The following is a 23,762-nucleotide window of genomic DNA, read 5'->3' as shown; positions in this document are numbered from 1 at the left end:
AGTCATGATTAGGAAGAAAAGGATGTTACGCAAGTTTGACAGCGTTGACAAGACATGCAACAATATGCGATCAGACAACTGTTGACTTTTCAAGGAGAAACACGTGTGTGAGACCACACAAAAAAGCCTGGTGGCTGGTGAAAACATGATTCATATGCAGATGTCTTGTGCGAGGAAACAGATAAGGCCTTAAAGTTTGCTAATTTAAGAGGTACAGATAAAAAATTTCTACTTAATGGAAAATTAATCCATAAAACAATCATCTTTAGTCAGTACTCTTCTGTTACAGTACGTGTACCTCCATAATATTAACAAAGTGCTGACCTTCTTGCCACTTTTCTTTGTTCTTAACCAAGCCTCCCTCAGTACAATAGCACCAGCACCGTTCATATTTGAACCTTTAGCATCGGTGACTGTTCCCTTTCTCCTGCTTTGCCGCACATCGTGCTCTATTTCTGGCTGGCCTCTTCCTATACCTTCTCCCCCCTCATCCTCGCTCCCTGCTCTGCAGCCCACCCGTCCCTGGGGAGGACACTCATTTCACCCTTCAACGTGGGCGAGGAGCGCTCTGAAGGCCAGAGGCAATGACTCAGTGGGCCCAGACGTGTGTCATGGGGCGAGCCGACGGACAGGACTCAAAAACAGCTAACCAGCCAGAGGGTCAGCATATAAAAACAACGTCGAAGGGGCTCGATTTTTTCTGGGGGGGAGGGGGGGGCTGGCACGTTTGAGGGGTGGAGGGTTGGCGTGTGGAGAGCTTATGGTAACCCCACAGAGGGAGCTGCTTGACATGGCTGCGTTCTGCCTCGAACAGCCCCGACTGCAGCAGCCTGCAGACCCCACCACCAGCCGCGTGGGGACCCGCGGAGCCGCCGCCATTACGTGAGGCGGCGGGGCGGGCGGGCGCTTGCGCGGGGGGGGCGGCGCGGCCTCCCCCTCGCCATTAGCCGCTGCTGCGCCGCGGCTCCGCCCGGGGCGGGGAGCGGGGCGAGGAGGTGGCGGGGCTTCCTCCTCCTCCTCCTCCTCCTCCTCCTCCACCTCCTCCTCCTCCTCCTCCTCCTGCTCGGCTTCTTCGGTGCTCGCTGCGCCCCGGCGAGTCGCCTCGCCTCGGGGTGGCGGCGGCGGCCGGGCCATGGTGCGTCGAGCCCGGCTGGCGCTGGTGGCGGCGGCGCTGGTGGCGCTGGGGGCGCCGTGCGGGCAGGGGGCTCGGGCGCTGGAGTGGTACACGGCGTGGGTGAGCACGGCCTACGTGGAGCCGCTCAGCAACCGCACGGTGCGGGGCAACACGGAGAGCGGCCGCTACGGGGACAGCTCGCCCAAGGAGAGCGCCCAGGGCCTGGTGGGCATCCCCCGCGGCGCCTCGCCCCGCCACATGGAGGGCTGCGCCGCCGACACCGACTACGACGTGCCGCTGCCGCCCGGCGGCCGGCCGGCCCCCGACGGGGAGCCGCCGGCCTGGATCGCGCTGGTGGCCCGCGGCGGCTGCACCTTCAAGGACAAGATCACCAACGCGGCGCGGAAGCGGGCGGCGGCCGTGGTCATCTACAACGAGGCCCGCTTCGGCAACAGCACCGTCTCCATGTCCCACCTGGGTGAGCGGGGCCGGGGAGAGGAGGAGGAGGAGGAGGCTTTGTCTAACGCGGGGCCTCGGTGGCGGAGGGCGATGCCGAGAGCCGCTCCTTCCCTCGCCAGGCCCCCTTCTTTATCTCTCTGCACCCCCAGCTCTGCCCTCCGGGGCCGTGGCAGTGAATCTGCGGCCCCAGGGGCTGGGGGGAAGCCGTTCCGCCCGGAGCTCTCCTTTTCCCCCCAGCAGCAGGAGGCAGGCAGGCTGCCTCTCACACGGGAGCACGCCAGGTCGCCTCAAGATGCCTTCTGCACCTTCAGAGGCAGAGCTGTAGCTGTTTGGAAATAGCTTTTTGGTACGGCCTCTGTTCTAACAATCATCTCCCGTGCAGGTCTGCGAGGGAGATGGAAACGTCAGGTAGTCCTGAGGTGCTGGTGGATGAGGAACTGATGCCTAGAGAAAAAATGTTGACTGGGCTTGTCTGAGCATGCTTATCTGTAGCCTGCAGAAAGGATCCGTGATTCCTGCAGATACAAGGACTCCTATGCTCTGTCGCTGCAGCCTCTGCTCGGGCTGTGTGGGTAAAGCACGCTGCTGGGTTTAGCGAATGTGGCCATATCAAATACTTAACCTAAAGGGGGGGGGGGAACCCCTCAAAACCGGGCTGTAAAAATCTGTTAGCATTTGCAGGCTTCCGAGGAACTGGAAGGTCTTCAGAGAAGGACGTAAAGGCAAAGCAGACCGTCAGACACGTTGATAATGCGTGGTACTGGTGCAGTGAGTTTGCTAATGGCCCGGCCATCTCTTGGTGGTGAGGAGGGGGAAGACCAGCAATTTGGTTGAAGTAGAACTGTAAGGCACTTCTAAAGAAAATAAACTCGCTTTCTTTAATATAGCGAGCTGAAAATGTCTTGGAGCTGTCGATTGCATAGCACGTATAATATACTGGATGTATTGGCTTGGCCCATTTCTTGCTTTCTTAATCCACTGTGAAAGTGGAGGTGGGATGCTAGGTAAGATGGACCTTCAGTTTTGGTTCTGTGTGACAATTAAGATTCTTCATTTTGTAACTTTTTTTACTTTTTATTTCCTTGTTGCTACTCTATGTTGGTCAGTCAGTACAAGTTTTTTTTTTTTTTTTTTCTTCCTGGGTGGAATTTTCCCACATTCCGCTCCATGCCCCGTCATAGCCTCTAATAGCTATTATTTGCTTTTCTGTGAAATCTCTTCTTCCTTATCTTATTTTCTCTTTTTTTTTCTTTTGTCATCTCTGTTCTACAGATGACCTTCTTGTGTTGATGCTTCAGTTCAGACAGGCTGCTATAGTTACATTTATCAGTGGTATGAAGAGAAGTGCTCCCTGACTGCTGCTGCTCTGTTAACATTTTTCTTTGTAAACTGTCAGAATTTTGATGATAAAAGCTCTACCTATGTAAAAAAGTATGTTTTAGTATAGTATACGTACAAGCATACATTTGTACTTATTTATACTGACTCCACAAATGCAGGTTGGACCTCAAGATGGTTTGGAGGGGGTGGGAATATACCGTGTAAAAATATAAGCACTATCTTTGAGTAACAGATTTTTGCTTTATGGTGGGAACTTTCAAACGTGTGAGTGTTTAAACTAGCTACTAACATTTTCAGTGCACTTTGCTGGAAACAGAGGGAAGAATTGCTGCTAGCGTTTTAAATCTTGGTTTGTTTGAAGAAAAAGTCTCTGGAAGGTAAGGGAGCATATGGAATATAAAGCAGTGTTTTTACAGGATTCAAGCTTGCCATTTGTCTGAAAGGATTTGTGAACTGACATAGAAGGAAACCCTGCTTGTGAGAGGAGTGCTCAGAATAAATACTGTAGGAAAACTGCAGTGCTGTAACTGAGGAGTGGAGTTGCAGGCATGAAGAACATCCACTGAGTGAATTTGCAGTTGGTGGCACTGGAAATGGTGTGAGATGGAACGATTGTTCATGCTGATAGAGGTGCAGCCTGAGTTACATGCAGATGATAAGTTGGTGACTTTCCTGACTTTCCCGATTTGGTGTTTTTAGGGTTATTCCAGCTTGAGCATGAAGATTCTTGATTAGGCAAAGAGGTGATTTGCTCTAGCTGCTGTCAGAGCATTTGATGAAGGACAAATTCTGCAGTTTTGTTTTGTTTTGTTGGTACCTTTATGTGCTTCGTGAGTGCAGTGAGTAGGGATTTTAATTAGAGTTTTGGAGCAGTAGAGCCAAGAGTTTGAATATATAACCTTGCAATCCTGTTCCATTTTCTAGAAGAAAGTCCTTCAGATACGACTTTTTACAGATGTCTCGTGTATTTCAGGCCTTTGCTCTCTGTCTGGAACGAGTTCTTTGAAATGTTGGAAGTCTTGTCTCCTTGAGGGAAGTAATGGAACAACTTCACGTGTGCCTGGGGAGGTTTTTCCAGTGGAAAGTATTTATTTTACCTGAATGACTCAAGCAGTTGCACTTGTTACTGAATCTGAACAGTATAAACTTCAGTTTCAGTTTCAAAGGAATATGGACATTTTTAACTGCTTATTTTTGGTGCTGGTGATGTGGGAACTTAATGTGATACAGAGGCTTCAAATTCATTTCCAAAAAGAAAATAAATACTATATACAAATATTAGCTGGCAGTGGGTTGGAGAGGAATCTGAAGTGGCAAGGTGTGGAGTGTTGTGGAGAGCAGAATGAGTTAGAGGCACTGTGCTGGTTGAGAAATTAGGGGGAGGCAGAGGTATTTCGCAGTGGAAAGAAGAAGGGGTGTTTTGGTTCTGTGTTTTCTGTTATGCTGACGATTCGAAAAGCTCTTGCCAGCTCCCAAGAGGCAGGGTTAGGGTTATTTTTGGCATCTGCTTCACCTCTTTGCCACATTTCTTTCAGAGACTTGAATACTGCTTGGGATCCTCAAGTGGTGCATAACTTCTGTGTTACTGATGCTTTCAACTGAAGGCTTCTGGTGCTGTTCTACTAAAAGGGCAGAACTGAAATCAGTGGCTTGCTTAACTTGGACAGTGGCTTACGCTGAGCTGCTAAACTGTTCTGAAGAAACAGAAGTGGCTTCAAAATGCTGATATGTTACCCTGTATGTAAAAGGACAGGCGCACTGGAAACCTGTGTGGAAAGAGGGATGTGTACCTGTGCCAAGTGCTTAAGCACCTGACTCTTCTGGTTGCACGTCCTGCTCCTTCAGGCAGGTGGAAACACAACACAAACCTGGGATGTGGGGGATGTCACTGGGTTGGGTGGTTGAGGACCAGCTCGTCATCTGATCGCTATTGTGCTGTTAAGCCTCGGTAGAGATCAGAGGCTTTGCTTTGCAACCAGGAGCCAAAGAGCATGTTCAATGGTAAGCGGGGCGATTTAAGTAGGATGCCTAAATAGATCTAAGGACTGGCCTCCAGCATTTTGCCAGGGTGCTCAAACCTTGAGAGCTTTCTGATGTTTTTGAGGACAAAAAAAAAAAAAAAATATGGCTGCAGTTGCTTTCTGGATGATTGGAAATGATCTTTAAGGTATATGTAGGACTGAACAGAAATGAACGTGGCAGTTTAAGATGCCTGAAATCAAGATTTTAATCTGTATGGCACTCTCCACATCAGGAGCAATGACTTCATCTGCAGGAGAAGGCTGTAAGAATAAGAGCAGTAAAACTGACCTTGGCGTGCTAGCAGGAAACACACCTTCATCTCCAGAGTTTCAGACTTGTCCTTATTTCCGGGTATCCGAAGGACTTGCCGGTGCTTACTGCTCTATTTGGATGATAATGGTTAAAAAAGCACACACCAGGTTTCAAATCTACCTGATTCCACTGAAGCATCGAGTATATCTTAAATAAGGGGGTATTTAGAGTACAAATGTGGCTGCTTACTGCAGGGTTAGGAACAAGTATGTAACAGTAAAGCCACGGAAGGATGCTCTCAAGGCATGTATGTGGCACTGCCATTTTTATAGGTGTGATTTATGGTCTCTGAGTTGTGTTGCAGTTGAAGCTGATGGGATGACTCAACAGCATTTGTCTTTGAATAATGCGTTTTCAGAACAGAAGTCTAAAATTAGAGCGAGGAATGAGTTAAAGTCCTTAGTCTTACAGGCTGCTCAGGGCAACTGCTTCTCTGAGGCTGATTTTGTAATACTGGATATCAATTTTTTTTCTTCCCTTCCTTGTGTCTCATGACCTTCAAGGCCATCGTGTTTAACCGAGTGTGTCTCTAATAGATGGATCACAAGTCTTTAAAACTGTCAATATGCTTTTAATGGAAATTTGCTTGAAAATGTATACGTTACTTGCGTTAGGTTATTAAAACTGGAAGGTGTCACAGTATCTAGCAGCTGTTGCACAAAAATACCCAGCCTTCCTATTCAAGTTAGGGCTGATAGTTGGACGTGCTAGTGACAAAACAGAAGTAGGAATTACTGATTGTTGCGGGTTCTTAAGTAGTTTTGGTGTTAGGAATTGTGGAGGGATCTATGTAGCAGGTTTAAACCAGCTCTAGATTTTGTGTTTGTGTAAGAAGTCTGTACTGATCGAAAAATCCAGGCTGCCTCTAGTCTTTTCTTCTCTGAGTCACAGTGAAACAACTGAAGCCTTTCTCCGAGGCTCCTGGCACTGTGCATGAACTGTTCTCAAGCTCCCATCCTGGTATTTGTAAGTCTTGCAATTGCTTAAACACATAGGTAAATCAGGGTCCTGGGGAGAAAGCTCTCAGTGATGTGGGATGTGCTTCTACCTTAATATGTTGTTTTTCTTGGTAACTCGTAGAGGCGCAGCGCAAGGACAGAAAGCAAGGAAGACTTTGCCCATTCTTTCTGCAGGATTCCTTAGCTTCTCACAATGCTTTTGGGCTGGTTTAGGGAGGAGAACAATGTTCACTAACCATTCTTAGTGTGCTTGGACTTGTGGGATCATGTGAATAAGCATATTGTTGGTGAGTAGGACTAATTAGGAAGCGACTTGCTTGTGGATTTGTCCTGTTTGCCTTCAACTTCACTGCTTTGTGTCTCGTACGAAACCCTCTGGACAAGACAACACATGCTGAGAGCTGGGTGAGAGCTGCTGGTGAGCAGACGCAGGATGGCTGAGTGGAGACCTACGCTGGGCCTTTCTCCCCTAGCACCTTTTTCCTTGTGATCCTCAAAACTTTGAGAAACCCAGCCCTGTTTAGAAACCTTGCTCTTGTGCCAGGTCTGAATGTGGCCGGCAGCTGTAATAGCTCTTACAGTAGGTGAGCACAAGTGGGCTGGTTGCATAAGGGGGAGCTGAAAAAGGCTGCCTGGCGTTCAGATAGGAGGATTATTCAGCTCGGAATTGGGACTTCTAGTGTTTCATCCACAGCCAGCCATCTGTACCTTCTGCAGCTCCTGCGAGCTGCCCCTTGTGTGGCAGCAGAGTGGTGTGGCTGGCAGAGCAGTCCCAGCTGGGGGGGTTGTTTGAAATGCTTAAGGCAAATAGCTTCATGCTGTTGAAGGAAGTAGGTGAGTCCAAAATGGTTGTTTTTTTTTGTTGTTGTTGTTGCTGTTTTCTAAACCCCACTTGACATAATGCTATAAATTAGGCAACCGTGTGTTTTGACATAGCTTCTCAATAGAGAACATAGCTGGGAAGGGCAAAGGCTTCCTCTTCAGTGGGAGGTTTTGCAGCAAGTAGGTAGTACTGTGAATCTGAGAAGGTAGCTGTGACAGCTTTACCTTCTCTGTTGGGAAACCCCCTCTTTCTTCCTTGACTTTCTCCCTGAATCAAGCTCAGTTTCACTTTTTCTCAGGGGTAGGAGAGCAAAGTAAACTAGAAAGCCATAATTTACCAAGGGTTTATAGCAGTGTCGGTACATGCAAAAAGTAAGAACTATTTGAATACAAATGGCATAGACCAGTGAAAAGGTGACATTTTAATAAGTATGTTTGCTTGCCATTTATTTTGTAATACTTCTCAGGTGTTTCTGAGACAATACTGGAGATGCTGCTAGACAAAACTGAATAAAACTCTATAGTCACAAGAGATCTGTGTTTCTACTTGCTGGTATTGACAGTATCTTAACTTGTTTGGCTGTGGTGCGGTTGTGCTTGGAGTCTTTTCTTGGAGTTACGTGCTTTTCTCCCCATATGAGTGCTTTTGAGTTTAAATATAATTTTAAAAAATAGTTTTGGTTGCATTCCCCCAGAAGAGTCCCAAAATATTTCTTTGTAAGTCTTTGTCTTGAAGTCTCATTAAATCCTGAATATTTAGAATTGAAGAATTAAGTATTTAACTGTTTAATGTAATTGTATATTATCTGAATTTTTTGAATATTATCTGATTATTTTTTTTGTTCACATATCCAGCCTAATTGTGCTGTGGATTCCAATTCAAACTTAATTGAATGCGTCTCTTTTTGTGGTAGTTTATATCCTGTCTCCGGCTGCAGCTAAAATTCTTACACTAACAAAGACCAGCTGCTCTTGGGTTGCACGTTAGGACTTTGGCAAATTCCAGATGAGTGGTGTATAACTTGCCTGCCTTTTGCGTGGCATCTATGCCCCATCTTGCTGTATGGAATGAGGAGTATAGGACTTTGATAACAGTAAAAGTGCATCTGCTGAAGTTTCTCTTCTGCTTGAGAGTTTCATAATGTAGGTAAAGGGTTCTTTATTAAACTTAATGTTAATTTCTATGCCTAAAATAATAGGACTTCTTTGCAATTTTAATCTCCGTTCTTAATTGAAGAGACCCAAATCACCATCAAGCCAGAATGCCACAATTCTTACTCTTTCTTTTTTCCTCCTCTCCAACAGGAACAGGAAACACAGTGGTGATAATGGTTGGCTATCCAAAAGGAATAGAGATACTGGAGCCGGTACGAAGAGGCATTCCAGTGAAAATGACTATTGTCGTTGGCACACGTCACGTGCAGGAATACATTAGCGGTCAGTCGGTTGTGTTTGTAGCCATCGCCTTCATCACCATGATGATTATATCGCTTGCTTGGCTCATATTTTACTACATACAACGTTTCCTGTATACAGGATCACAATTCGGAAACCAGGTAATTGCAGATGAGGCTTTAAAGCATTTGCAGTCTGGGTCAAATCAATTGCCTAACTTTTTTTCTTATTGAAGCATTCTTGAAGACCTGTACCTTCTTGCTGCCATATGATCTATGAACACTACTCTAATAGTTGGTGAGGCTAATAAATAAAGAGCTAATTGGCATTGCAAGCTTGACTAATTGTAATTATTAGATACCAGTATGAAGTAATGGGGAATATATTTAGCCAGTCATCATCAAAAACTGAGTAAAGGCAGCTTCTTATGTGGTTTGTCACCTAAGTTCATCTTTCGTGTCAAAAGGACGGAAGTTATTTTTGTTCTTTTGTAATCTTCATTCTGAAAGTACAGATTTCATTAACCAGAATATTTTTTAATGGAGAGAGACCATGGTAATTTTTTGTCATAAGATACAAGTAAGTAGGGCTAATTTTTTATTTCTAAAGCTTTATGAAAACTGCTTGTGATACCTGTAATTTGAACTGCAGCAAACTGGAAGGAACATGTGTGGCGAGATTCAGCTCTTTTGGACCGTCAGAAGTTCTGAGTGTGGTGGGAGTACTCAAAAGATTAGGAAGAAGTATCTTTGGTCCTACTTTCTTTGCCCCTTCCAAATCCATGTTTTTCTCTGAGATAGTTTTGGGGGGAAAAAAAAACATCAAAAAACCACAAAACCAAGGATTTTGACTTTGGGAGTTTGAGCTCTGATTATAGCTTACAGGACTCTTAGGAAAAGAAATGTACAGTCTACTTGAGGTGTTGTTTCCCTTTATTTTTATTAATATTAAAGTCTTAGCATTTGTATTCCGGGAATATTTTCAATAAAATAAAACTTTTGAGAAGTTTTTATAGGAAAAAGGGGAGCAATAGAACACACAAACTTTGAAGAAAGGTGTTTCTTCCTGTTATGTTGGCTTTGATGCATTTCACACTAGGGGGACTTCAAATGCTTTATAGTTTGTGTTATTTAGGTTGAATGCGATGTTTCCCAAAATAAGCGCCACAGACTTAACAGTTTGTCATCTAAATGCTTCTTAATTAAGTAGTCTAGTGTTAGAAGGCCATATCAATTTCCTTAGTTCTTCTTATAAAACTACTGTTGAAAGAAAAGGGGAAAAAAAAAAAACTTATTGAATGTCTTGATCTAGATACATTGTTAGAAGTCTTAAAGTGAATTTGGGAAACAAAAATTTACTTTTCTAACCCAAATTTTACTCATTTGGCTTACTGACTTCAGAGTAATTAAAACTGGGATGGTATGCTTTAAATGGTATGCTTTAAAACAAGCTACTATGTAGCTGAAGAAGGGTAACTTATGACTTACTCTAGTATTAGTTTAGCAGTAAATCTTTGGAAGAACTCCTTGCTACTGAAGATGAAATGGGACCATACAGGAAATCCTGAGCTGGTAGAGAAGGTGGACTAGGCTGCTGCTGGTCAAGTTCGCTTAGAGGGAATTGTTGGACTACTTTTTAGCATCACTTGCTAACTTACAGTATTGATTTTCTTATTTTTTATGTTATAAAGGATGTAAGTCATTGTAAGTATCATTAAAGGGGGAAGCTGTCATTAAGTTTTTTTTGATTCCTGTATAGTGTTTCATCAGTGAGGCATCCTGCTAGACAGATCAAACTCTAATTGGGAGCGTTTAGTTTCTAGCAGTAGCTGTCTCTTTGTCTGGGAATACAGTACTGCTTTATTTTCTTGCTTCCCCTCCAAGCATAATTAGGGCTGTTACTGTATAGAAGTCCAATATGGTGCCTCACGTATGTTAAGCCTTTCTTGTCGTCTCCTTTGCATAATGTGTCCTTTCAGTGTAAAGCTTTGTATAATGTGTTAGACAGTGTTTAACCGAGCGGAGGTATTAATAGCTACAAGCAGCCTTTTGACCTGGTAGCCAGCTGTAGGCTACTCGGCAGGATTCCACCTTCTCTCGAGCTCGTGTTAAGCCTACGTACAGCCTGCTTGCTCATTGCTGTGCTGAACAAGAAGGTCTGGTTATACTGCTGTTGTTTCAGCTCTGAGCGCCTCTAAAGTGTAAATTAGCTTCAGTTTTCCAGTGTGGGAAGGCCCTTGGTGCAGGCGCTTACTGTACAGGACTACATGTGTCAGTTTGGCCCGCATAGTTGTGTGCCAGTGGAGCCTATTGTTAGAGCAGTATGCCTATAGATAATGTTTTCTATTGTGCCTCAAGAATGCAAAACTTGCAGTCCTTCAGCATCTGCTGGCTAGAAGTATTTTGTAAACAGATTATCTAGCATTCAGAAGACTTAATAATTCACATAAAAATATTTAAGCTTTGAAGCATAACTCTTAAAACTAGATTCTGTACTAATACTTCGAATTTTATTCAAGGGGCATAGGAAAGAAACCAAGAAAGCAATCAGCCAGCTTCAGCTGCATACTGTGAAACGTGGAGACAAGGTAATGTGGTGGCTTTCATTACTGTTGAATGATTTGAAATCTGTTGTAATGCCTTTATAGAGTTGAAACTGAATTTATTGCAAGATAACCGCAGTGTGACTCCTAGAATTTTAAGTTCATTTTAGAGGGTTTGCCTAGAGGGCTGATTTTGAAATTGAAGAGTCAAAATTTAACCATTTATGAAATGTAAAGCTGTTTTGCAGAATGTTGCAGGAAACCTAAAAGGGCTGGTACTGTAAAGATGAGGAAACACTGATCTTATCAGCACTTGAAAACATCAACAGGTGGATTGTGAAATACTTCCTAGGACCTATTGACTGTACAGTTTGTACAGCTGATGTAATGTTTTCTTTTCATTTAAGAGAACATCCATCTTTTTATTGATAAGAAAGCCTTGGTAATCTAAAGCTTTGAAAATGAAATACTTGGTTTAATCTTTTTTTTAACTTACAATACATTAAGGAGCAGTATAGGCTTGAAGCGTAGATGTTTTAAACATATATTTTCATGTTAGAATAAAACTATTCTAAAGTTTTAGCACAACTTTCAATAAGGCCTAAACTAACAACTATATGAATTAGAAAAAAATCCAAGGTTTTGAAAGAAAATACTATTTTATTTGGTTTCAGGCATTTGTGAACCTAGATGCTACATTAGCTTCTGACTAGACTTCTGGTACCATATAGTTGTTGTTTTCCCACCCTTATTTGTCTTATTTGATTACCTTTTACTTAAGGACTGACTTGCTTAGGGATGGAAAAACAAGGATTTTATTTTAAATCGATGAATACAATTAAGGTGAGAGAGGACATTTAAGAACTTTAAAAATATGTTTCAACAGAAGCTATTTGGCTCAAGTGACATGCTACGGAGTGTATGTACTTCATGTAGTAAACTAGTGTGATATTAAAACAAGCTGTCTCAGAGCTTGCCTTTTTTTTTTTGCTTTTATGCATTCAGCACGCTTAGCATTTCAAAAGTATTTGTTATTTTAATTAAACTGTAAATTCCATCAAAAAGTAATCTATTTCAAGCTCTGAACAAAAGGATGTACATACTTCTGTTTATACAATGGTGAAACTGGAGAGAAGGGAGGACGGAGATGAACCAGAACTTGGTAAAGCAGCATCACAGCATAACATCAGCATAAGAAGAAATCGATGTAAAAGAGTCATGATGAACTCTGTGGTGAGGACCACAGTGAACCTGTTAATTGTTTTTAAGTTGACGTTCAGTTAGCCTCTAAAGAGGATTGTTTTAGGAGACTTTGCATCAGGAATTTCCTTCCCATCAATATACCTATGAGAAAAAAAATATATATAAAATTTTATAAAAATAAGTAAAATTTTAACTAGGTTATTGTACAGCATGCTGGTAGTAACTATGAATGTCATGTTGATTAAGCAAAGTAGTCAAAATTAGATTCAAACATCTAAACTAAAGGCTTTCTGCTTTGTAAATCACGCATGGTTTACCATTTGATTTGAATCATCAAACTGTCAGCAAACTTCAGTAACTTACTGACAGAAATGTACCTTCATGAACTTATCAGAAAACTTATCAGAACAGACAGTCCTTATTCTATATAAAGGAAAAATGTACATTAGTATTTCCGTCATTATGTTTGAAAGAGTGTAACTGTTGTGATACAGCACAGTCTTTCATTATCACTTCATTCGGAGTTGAGGTGTTTAACTTAAAATAGGTCAACTTTTAAAAATTGTATTTGCTATCACGTAGATCTTTCTGAGAAGCTTATGGGATTATTGTGAGATGCACACATTTGGTTATGTGCTGCATGCTCGGATTTTTGTCTCCTGCAGAATAAAAAAAAATACAGAATAAATGTGTCTTATTTTAACTTTGCTTATTCTTTTAACAAAAAGAATTAATTGAGAATTCGAAGCTTTAAGTATGTAAAATGATAGCATGTAAAGGAGGGAAAAACTTGAAAGTTTGTTTGCAGTATTTAATTCATTTGAATGTTTGTGATGATTTTTTAACTGCTTCAGTCAGCAGTAAACATGAAATATACTTGTGGGAGATGAAAGGGAAGTTGGTCTGCTGTGTGTTCTTCTAATGTTTGTTTTATACAATTCAATTAACACTGAATTACTTTTCTTATCAGGAGGTACCTATCATATTTGCACTGTAAGCATAAGTGGCTTCAAGATGGCAGAAAGACCTGTTAGGGAAGATACATAGCCCTTAAAAAGAAATAAGCTGGGGGACAAAAATTGTATGATTTGACTTCTCTGGCATGAGCTTGAAGAGACGTTCTAAAAATCATCCCAAATTGTTACTTCAGTTCTCCTTCTGTAACTTCCAAAGGGTATTTACTAGGATGTGGTAAAAGAAAAAAAAAAAAAAAACGTGAAGAGGAGGCTTGTAGTACTTAACCCTAAGAATCTTCTCCTACTTAATCTCTTGCAAATCTTTGGGATAATCAGTAAAAATAAAATGAAAGCACAGCACACTATTTTATCTGTGACCTCTTGTAAAATTTCTTGATTTTAATTGTCCGTTGTTCATTGGGAGCAGGGTAAAATCTTAAATACAATGTTTGAGGTGTAACAAATGGCTTAAGATACCACGTGTAGTTAATTAAATTAGAAAATGTGAATTGGGCTAGTTTTTAATATTTGGTATCACTTGATCAAATTGCCTCTTGATTGAATCTTGATTTAAAAGAGGGAGACATTTTTATTTGCTAAACCAACTTATGCCATGTTTTGTGAAATTATATATTACTCACAGCTTGTTCTGTAATTACCTGTGACTGTAATTTACACATTTAAATTTGTTACCTTCAGGGTTTAGATGTTGATGTGGAAAACTGTGCTGTGTGCATTGAGAACTATAAACTGAAAGATACCGTTCGAATTCTGCCATGCAAGTAAGTCACCATAATCATGCTCTTCTCTTTGTACTCTTTGTTCTCTTTCCCAAAGAAAAATTCAGTGAGCCTTCCAGAAACTCTTCTGAAAGTAATGGCAGAGCTGAAGCTGTGCCATTTGTATGGCCTGTTACATGTCGAAGGGCACTAGAAGACAATATGCTACTTCATATTTATGGGGGAAAAGGAGCAATTGGGAGAAGTGTAAAAATGAAGTAGAGCTTTCTTAATATTGTTTGAATTGTACACTGTTGAAGTGATAGCTCAGTTGTGTCACTGAAGTTAGTAGCATCTTTTATTTTGGGTTAGCATGACAGATAAAGACGTTTCCAGAACTTATGGTTATGTCTGTCCTATTAATTTAAGCAGTGCTTAAATGTCAAAGTTACAGAGGAGTTACCTATTAAGGTAGTAACTTGTGCATCTTTTAAAAGAGTAATGTTTGATATTTCTGAAGTGTATTTGTTTTCTTTAGGCACATCTTCCATAGAACGTGCATTGATCCTTGGCTTTTGGACCACCGAACTTGTCCAATGTGCAAACTAGATGTTATCAAAGCTTTGGGATACTGGGTATGTTGCATGCTTACCGTTAAGCTTCAAGGAAAAAAAAACACAGTGCAGGAAGCAAGGCTTCGTGTACCTGTTCAGGATGACGACAGTTGTTACTTGAGTAGACTGAAGAAGCTGGGCAGAGAAACATGTTTTTGATGAGAACTGGAAAAAGTGAGGGTTTTGGGTAGGAGCTTAGTGTGGAAGAGCTTATGAATCCTCTGTGTACTCTTTTGTGGTAACTATTTTTTTCTATCAACAGCTGACAATAGTAAGGAGGTTAAAGCAGAGGTGAAGCAATTTGCCCAAGCTACAAAAATATAAATTCAGTAGATCTTGTGTATAGACTTGATCTTGCTGAGAACTGTGATTCAAAGGAAATAGTGATATTTTTTTCTGTAGTTTAAGTGTATTTATGTATGCTTCCACATATGCTAAGTGTGTTATCCCTGTAAGTGGGCCAGTACTGAGAACCTTCCTGAAGACATTCATCAGAAATTGGTTAAATAGAGAAAATGATGTGCTCTCATTTCTTCCTGACAGCACCAGAAAAGAGAGATGAAGACACATGCGGTAGGTTACTTGGTCACTGTTGATAAATAGTCTTGAGTTCCACTAAAGTGCCATAGGCATGAATGTACCTCTTCTCTTCTACTGATCTATAGAGGTCTTCAGAAAACAGAGGCATTCCTTGGTTTCAGGTTTCCGTTCATTGGATTGGCTAGGTTTGCATTTTTGTCTAGCTTTTCACTTACTTCATTAGAGACTTACCAAGTCTGTGGATGGCTGACTTTTTGTTTTGTGACAAGTGACAATACTCTTGCTAAGTAGTGTGTACGTAGGCATATATTGTCTGTATATATGCATATAAACATGCGCCAAATTATGGTGCTTCTGTGTACTAAGGCTTTATCCAAGAATTGTAGTCTTACCATGTGAAGTAGCTTATGCCATTAATACTGGTACGTTAATGGCTTACTACTAGCTCATTTTCAGTTCTTAGTGTTAATATAACTTCTATTAAATGCTATTAAAGGATATATCCTTCAATATAGTCTCAAAGCTGAGGCACTTTAAAACCTCTATTCCCTGAATTCGTACTGCTGTCGAGTACTGATACCAGCCCTAACCGAGAGGAGTAATGCCTCCTCTGCTTGTTAGGCGGAAAGAATGTAGGAAGCAAGTTGAGCAGGGTTATGTTAAGTACAGAAACTCAGTTCTCTTTTCTGATGGAATGGGGGCAATGTCTTGCTTATGTGTCAACAGTTCAAGTCATGCTGAAATTAGCAATGTGAGAAGCCATTCAGGTTTTCTAGCTCAGTTTTCAGCCTGATCCAGGTTGCCCAACCTGATTTGTAGAGTGTTTGTGCGAACATCTTGTTGACATGAGGACAAGTGTGAAGAGCAAGGCAGTTCTTTCAGGCTGTGCTGGCTGAGTGACGCAATGGCAGACACGAGCATGCAGCCTTGTTATAGAAGTCTGCTGAACTCTGCAAAGAGTCTGAAAGCTGACATTGATTTTATGGTAAACAATTTGGCTGCTTGAACTTTTTCAAAGGGCTCAAGGTAGAGGGAAGGTAGGAAGCCAGTTACCTGCCTTGTGTTCTGCAAACAGCAAGCTTCTAGTTGCAGACGTCAGTGTTCTAGTTACTATTTCTTAGGGGAAAAAGAGAACTGCATTTCACCATGTCTGACTTACTGACTTAGTAGAGCATTGTTGAATCTTGTATCTTTGCTTGTTTAGCTGCTGAAATTTTGGAAACAAAATCATTAATCCTTTCCCCAGTGTACACACACACCTGGAGGTTAGTATCGCGTGTGTATTAACTTGTATTCAAATGTAGTTCTATTGCTTATTTAAAATTAATGTTTTGATGTTAAAGAAAGGATCAGTGTGGAATTTCTTAAGATGGGCCTTTGATAAATGAGCAGGGGGAAAAAGGTTCATCATGAAGCCCACAGAAGAGCTATATCTACTGTAGTGTACTTGCTTATGTTTAAATGATGTTAGTGTATTAATGACAGTGGCTTAAGGTTCAATTTTAGGAACAGAATTGTGCATGTAGGAGTTATGACCCATTCTAAAAATTGGTTTATTACAAATAGCTCGTGCTGTACAACGGGTGAAATAAGTTCCTTTGCTCATGCTGCATATGTTTTGTTCCCGCAAAGTGAGAAGCTGTCACATTTGTATTTTGAGGACAGTTTTTTAAAGTTAGACTGGAGAAAGAAGAGGAGGGGAATTTTTTCTCATGTCAAATGTTTGTTCACCCCAGTAAACAAATCTAAACTTGCCAAACTACTGTCATGGAAAAACAGCGGTTTCTACAGACATGTAAAGGATCAATAGGTTTGCTCAGTGAAGACTTAATATATGCTGAGCATGCTCCTAACCAGTCTGCAGCAATACTGTTCTGAAGTGTTGACATACTCCATCTGAAAGGCTGGCTGAGTTGACTCCGGCCACTCTCAGCTTACTGAGTTTCTTTGGTTTCTGACATTAACATTGGCAGTAGATGATATTCAATACGGTACCCATGAGGTCACCTATAACAGGCAATAACTAGGTGGGAAAAAAGGGCCATTTTCTAGTAACGTGATGTTATAAAGTGGTAATATGGAGGCACGTGGGTGGGCAGAAGTGTCAGTTGATATATTTAATTTTGAAGGGGGACTCTGAAGACGCACTTGAAGTTCCAATACCTGAATCAATAAGTGGCAGTGTTTCAGTTGGAAGCCTGAGTATCGCTTTACAAGAAGACGACAGAAATGAAGTGAGTGAGTTGTCAGCTTCTTCCACCAGTGAATCTGTATTGCAGTGTACCAGTCTAAAAGAGGATGCAGGCGAAACCACAGCATTACTTGGTAAGTAATACTTCAGTTTATCACTTGAGAATCACAGAATCACAGAACTGTAGGGGTTGGAAGGGACCTTGAGAGATCATCGGGTCCAACCCCCCTGCAAAGCAGGATCCTCAGAGCAGGCTGCCCAGGTGGGCATCCAGATGAGCGATCCTTGATGCCATTAATTGCATTAGAAGGAGACTTTCTCCAAGGGATTTTAGTGGTCTTAGTATTGCAGTGCAGACCAGATTGAGTGGTGTTACTGCTGATGTTCAAAAAACAGAAGCAGGTAGATGTTGAGAGAATCCCTTAAGATGAAGAAAATTGGTCTTAAAAGGAAAAAAGATGTAAATAGTGTTTTGGGAGGATTTCTTACCTAGAGATAGAACCTTACATATACATGAATACTTGTTTTGTTTCCAGACTTTAGGTTATTGTGCTTTAAAAGGTTAAAAAGGTGAATCTAGAAACAAATTTTCTTCTAATTCCTGGCTTCTAGATGTGGATGTCAGTAATAACCGACATGGAGAGCATCTATCTAATGGAAATTCCCACTGAACTGCTTCGTGGAAGATACCTTGAATAGACTGTTGAAGAACTATTATTTTTTATTTAAGTAGTATGAACTTTTGTCTGGTTAATGGAAAAATAACAATGTAAATTATTTTACCTTTCAAACTTTTCTAGCTGGTGTTCCAAAAGGGCTAATAACTAAGAATTTTGTACACAAGAGGATTTTATAAAACTTCCTCTGGATGTCTCATCCTATAAAAAGATGCAATAACCCTTTTTCTGTAAGCATTATTACAATGTCGTTGTGTTCCAGAGGGCTGTAACAAAGTTGAAGACTAGGCAGTGAAACAATGTAGAATGTCTAATGGATAAATACTTTGGAAGCACTATTCGTGATCCGTATGTATGTATAAGGAGAACACTTACAAGGCTACAACTATTAAACTGTTCTGAAAGTTCTGTTGTAATTGGAGATGGACATACTTAAAAGACACAATCTAACCTTTGAAGGAATCAAATAACTCCATGGATATGTTACATATCCTTTTTGGTGATGGAAAAAATGACCAGTTGCAACTTTCCTTACATGTAACAAAGACTAATCTGATCTTGTAATGTGTTCCGCTCAGAGTGGATGCTGAGAGAAAAGGACACTATCTCCACCTCGCTAGCTTTTGATACTGAATTTGGCAGTAATAGCTTATGCAAGGTGGTCTTCACGTGCTGAGCATGTAGACTTGTTTCGGTATATGCACACTGGTTACCTCTTTCAGTCTTAAACTCAGTAGAACAGAGGTGAAGGGCTAACTATGGCTAAAATATTTATTAGTCTATTTATAAAACTTTACTTAATTCCTTCTTATTCCTGCTCCCATCCTGTCCCACTTTATGTAGGAAATTGGAACTGTTTCTTAGAATACACAAAGTTTTGAATTTTTTTTCTTTGCATAGAGACGCTAGAATTTTTCTCTTGGAGACTCCATGGTAGGAGTTTCCACTGGGTTCATCACTAGCTTTTATTCCTTTCTTTTAGATTAGCAGTATTGTGCCTTATAGTAAAACACCTATGGAACCTGAAGCATCTGAGAGTGAATATAAACCCTGGCATCTCCCATTATGACCTCTTATTCAAATGTTTATATACTGTAAGTGGTATAAGGAATTGCTAAACTGTTTTGTAAAGAAATGTATATTTAAAACACTACTTAACTAAGAGTGTTAAACGAATTGTTTAGGATTTTAGCATTGTCATGTTATAAATGTGCTATGTTCTTCAGTTGTTTTTTTTTTGGTAAAGCTGTTACTAAGGTTGCTTAAAACAAGGTCTTTTACTAGACATTTGTTTTAGAGTGTATTTTGTTTTTAAAATGTATATTTGGAATGTTTTTTAGAAAATATGCAATTCTTTTTCTAACTTATATTGAGCTTCAGTAGAAGCAATAACTTTTTTTTTTAATTTTAGAATGAATGTTCCAGAAATGAGAGGTTTCAGCTGGGGAAATATAATCTGAACTTCTACTTTGCAGAGCAGACGTTTCATCCTAAATTTCCTTTGAAATATTCTTCCTCATGCCTATTTAAAAAATAAATCTGCCTCTTCCCTGTAGGAGTGTAACTTTTAGGTTTACTGGAAAATTGTCAGGTTGTAGTTCTGATGTCACCAGCAGGTGCAAGTTTTTGTGATGCCTTTATCTTACAAGAAGCACACGAGAATGGAATATGGCTGACCAACCATCTCCAACGCTGAACAAATAAAGACAACCCACAACTAAAACAATGTATAGGGACGCTTGTCTCCAAAAGAAGCCTACCAACATTTCCAGAACTGCCTTTTTAACTATCTCTTCAATATTAAAAACTAAGTCTTCTCCCTCTTCCTTAACACAAAACTGAACATTGATTTTTAGTAAATGTTAAGAGGGTTTAAACTCTAGCTCAAGGAGGAACCAAAACGAGTTATCAAGAGAAGTCTTGTCAATCTGTGGATTGTGTCTTGCTGATACCTGCAGTGCAATATTCATGCTGGAGGGGAGAACTGTGGTAAGTACATCAACTTTTAAGTAATACTTCTAAAACAAAATGCCTTTCTTTGGAACTGAAGCTGAGAGCTGGAAGAAAAGCTAGAGAACCTGCAAACTGACAAGAGTGCCTATAAAATCTAAAGTGTTAACAATTTAGAAACATGACCAAGTATGAAGATTGTTAGAACATGTCTTCTGCTGCCTCTATACCTGTTCCATTTAAGCTTTCACAAGAATAGTTTGCACATAATTTGTGATACATTTAGGCCTTACGCTGTGCTGCTGAGGAATGATGACAATAAAAGGCCGAATTGCAGTGCCTCCAATAAGCAGTTTGCTCTCCTTGGAAGCACGATGACAAAATCTTCCGAAGCGAACATTAGTCTGACCTCAGTCAGAAAGCTTGTTATGTGCATTAGCAAAAAGAGTGGCAGGGCAAAAATACAGAGCAGGAAAAAGGCCATCTGTGGAGATTAGAGCAATAGCAAGGGGCTTAGAAACATGAAGTGTATCACCTACTGTTAGAACTCCAATAAGTAACTTTTAGATTACGTGGGTGTAGGCAGCTCGAGGTAGGTACAGGTTTTTGCTGATCTGAACTGACTTTGTTGGATCAAACCTATATTTCTAGTTCCTAGCACTGTAACCACCAACTGCTCATATGAAGAGCAGAACTGAGTCTTCCTCACCATTTGGAGGATCTGTAATCTGCCTTTCTGCTTAGGTTATTTCGTGCCTAACGTGGGAGCTGATGCTGGATGTGCTGCGGGTTCTCTTCTAGCTGCTCATTTTTCATAAAACATGCAGGAGCCTCTCTCTGAAATACGTCCCTTTGTCAGATTTTGCTGAAGTCACCCAGAGGGCTTCTTACAGCAGGCGTATATATAAAATAAAAAAACAAAGGCCCTGGGCCAGAATAAAGTAGAGAGCCCCCCAGTGGCAGTGTCGAATGGATAAATTGGAGCAAGTCCCCAGCTGAATTGAGGGATGTTATTGCACAATGATGAGTTTCATTAGTAGGCATCATTAATTGTGATGTTACTGTTGGGGAGAAAATTTGTGAAGTGCAAAAGATGTAAAAAGGAGCTGTAAACATCTCAACTGGTGTTTAAAGTGAGGCTAAAGCCTCCTCTTTGATCAAAAATCTTAGCTTATTTATAGTCAAGTTGAAAAATAAATTTATTATTAAACAACTTTTAAAACTAGCTTCAGCTTTCAGAATTGTTAGCAAGCAAAAATGAATGTTTCAGATCTAAATGCATGCTAACAATGACTTTCATTAGCAGTGGTACCAGTTTAACTAGACAGTTGGGATTTTTTTCACTAATTACCCCTAATAAAGACCAGATTCTTCTTTTTTTTTTGACCCTAAGCAGAAATGGGCTTGAAGCAATGCTTGGATGAGATTCTCTACAGTAGTAGGAAAAATTGATTAGATAGCAGTAACTCCTTCCCCAGACTCCTCACCCACCAATGTATGAATGTCATCCTGTTGCCGGTAATCAGTGCTAGGTTCTTAAGAGGAGGTATGTCAGAGCAGTTGTAGGATGGTTTAATTACAGCAAGAATTCTTTTAACTCTTACTAAGCTAATGAGCTGGGCACTGGTATAATAAAAGCCTAGCTTTGGTAGGAATATACTTTGGTAATTCCTGTCCTTGTGCCAGGATGTAATTGGGCTCAGAGAAACATAGTTACACCTATTTTTTAAAGCATGCCAAATGTATTTTAACCACTTCTTTATTTAGGAGTGGTCATGCTGGTTTTCCTTCCAGCACGCTAAGCTTTCTCTAAGACAAGCCCAAAGTAGTTGTGCAGAGAGGAGCCCAGAGAGCAGACAGTGGTGATCATTATCCTGCTTCTTATGCCCTGTGGTACAGAGAATGGTCTAGGCATGGAAGATCTGTGCTCACAGGTTTTGATGAGCTCCATCAGAAGTGAAAGCGCTGGGTTTACATTATGGTGGCAACAAATAGGCCAGTGGGTTGGGCTGATTATTTAGCTCCCCCCAAAAGCAAAATTCTCGTGTCTAGGCAAGTACAGACGTGCAGCTACTGTTAGCAATACCAGTTGTCACTTGGAAGTATGCACCAGTAGGCTAAGAAGGGCAGTGTGAATTGGCAGAATATTTTTTTCAGTTGTTACCAAGGCTGCAAATACGTAATAAATGCATGGGTTTGGTGCACATTGGCATTCCAGTGTTCAGTAAAACGTGGAACTCTTGCTCAAAAAAGCCTTAAGGGCTCTGTATCACTGCAGAGATGATGTTGATGTGGAAATTGTGTGAGTATTTGGTCTTGGTCTCTTGTTTTTTTGAGTGGAGGGGTAATTTGTGGTTTTCAGTGGCTGGATTTCCCTGGTTGGAGTTTCCATCATTTCATTAGTCTGAAGCTCAAGTCCAAAGCACTTGGTACTTAACCCAGTGTTTCTGTACTGCGACTGTTAAAGAAGTACTGGCTCCGCTGTTCTGTAAGGAGAGGTGATACTGAATTTAGTAAAGAAGTCAGCAGGCAATATTTTGTCAGGTTAACCTGGAGGGAATGGAGTTCTTGGTGTGGGCAGCTTGACAAGAGACTGTTGTCTTCCACCAGCCTGAGGAACTTCACAGGATGGCTCAAACCAATTGAATAGCTTGCTGTTCCATGAGAGAGCGGTCCTTTCCATTTTTCCATGCCAACTATCAACTTTGTTCTGGTTCTAACATTCACATTAAGAGTATGTGATGAGCTCAGCTTAAATGGCAGAAAATTAAATTCTTCCAAGTTGAGTATTGTCAAGGTAGGAAGCCGTGTATCCTTAAGATTGGATGAGTCTTAGAGCTGGGCTCAGGGAATGAGGAGTTGGGGTGGAGAAGGGGGGAAGAGCAAGACTTGGAGATGCAGTTTTATAACAGAGCTCTGCTGAACTGAAATTGCTGAAATGAAAGATAGCAGCAACTTTGTTTTTATAACCAGAATTGATGAAAAATAGTAATATGTTTTCTGTCCTTGAGGGTGATCTTTACTAGGTGTTCTTTTTCTCTCACAGGTGGTATGTGAAGATTAAACATGCACAACTCAAGCTGGAGGCTTTTGTTTTTGTTCAGTATGGGTCCTGATCTCTCTCCTCAGATATCCTGCTGTATTGCAAAACTTGGTTTGAGAAAGTTTAAAAGTAGAATGTCTCTATAATTGCATGTGTTTGTGTGAAGAATGCATTGCCTGGAAACTGTCCATTATGCTTCCATTGGACCAGGAGCTAGTTTTCACCATCTGAAACATGGTAATGATACTGTATTTTTAAATGAGCATATCCTTCTGAATTGAGAACAGCAAAATAATGAGTTTCCATCATTTCATTAGTCTGAGGCTTAAGTCCAAACTTTGTATTCACTTCTGCTTAAACATAACTGCAAATAACCTCTTGAACTTGCTAGTCTCTGTCAACAACTATTCACCATCAACTCTTACGGTAACCTTGTACTAACTCGGTTGCATTGATTGCATCAAGCACTGAACTGCTCTTTCCATTGTGTATGTACAAGTGTAAGAATGTCAAGTTATGCATTGTTGATGTAACTTAATGGCTAAAAGTTCAATTTCCATAATAAATTATACAGACCTTTTAAAAAGCAACACTTTGTAGAAAACACTTTGTAGAAGCTTGAGGGTTTTCTTTGTTACATTCGTGTAAACAGATCTGGGACACTCAAAACAAGCACAAAACAAGCTTAACTTTGTGCTGTGTAGCAAGGGGGGCACTGTCCTCAGTAGGCCACATATGGTCTGGATATTGTGGTGCTCTCTGTGTAACCCTTATGGAGCTGTGGGGGCTTGAGCTGTGCTGAGCAGCTAAGGGCTGTGGGACCAATGTTCAGTTTGTAAGGCTTTTTATTTCTGCTCTTCCTTCATTACTTCATTTAAAGCTCAAGAAGAAAGTTCCAAATGA

General features: G+C 40.8%; 1 protein-coding gene, 1 long non-coding RNA gene and 1 other non-coding gene across 3 annotated transcripts; all 3 read left to right on the top strand.

The window, feature by feature from the left end:
• The first annotated feature begins 1,087 nt into the window (after positions 1 to 1,087).
• RNF149 (ring finger protein 149) lies at positions 1,088 to 23,449 on the top strand. Its single transcript, XM_035316407.1, has 8 exons — positions 1,088 to 1,592; positions 8,335 to 8,585; positions 10,943 to 11,011; positions 13,825 to 13,907; positions 14,383 to 14,479; positions 17,128 to 17,323; positions 17,802 to 19,855; positions 22,863 to 23,449. The coding sequence occupies exons 1-7, from the start codon at positions 1,133 to 1,135 to the stop codon at positions 17,858 to 17,860; spliced, it is 1,215 nt and encodes a 404-aa protein (XP_035172298.1). The 5' UTR covers positions 1,088 to 1,132; the 3' UTR covers positions 17,861 to 19,855; positions 22,863 to 23,449.
• Positions 2,708 to 7,693, top strand: LOC118161268. Its single transcript, XR_004747921.1, has 2 exons — positions 2,708 to 3,577; positions 3,888 to 7,693. It is a non-coding gene; the product is annotated as an uncharacterized LOC118161268 (long non-coding RNA).
• Positions 20,118 to 20,231, top strand: LOC118161015. Its single transcript, XR_004747827.1, has one exon. It is a non-coding gene; the product is annotated as a small nucleolar RNA SNORD89 (small nucleolar RNA).
• Positions 23,450 to 23,762: the final 313 nt, after the last annotated feature.

Source organism: Oxyura jamaicensis, chromosome 1, assembly GCF_011077185.1.
Source record: "Oxyura jamaicensis isolate SHBP4307 breed ruddy duck chromosome 1, BPBGC_Ojam_1.0, whole genome shotgun sequence".
Classification (NCBI taxonomy): domain Eukaryota; kingdom Metazoa; phylum Chordata; class Aves; order Anseriformes; family Anatidae; genus Oxyura; species Oxyura jamaicensis.
This window is presented reverse-complemented; position numbering and strand designations above follow the sequence as displayed.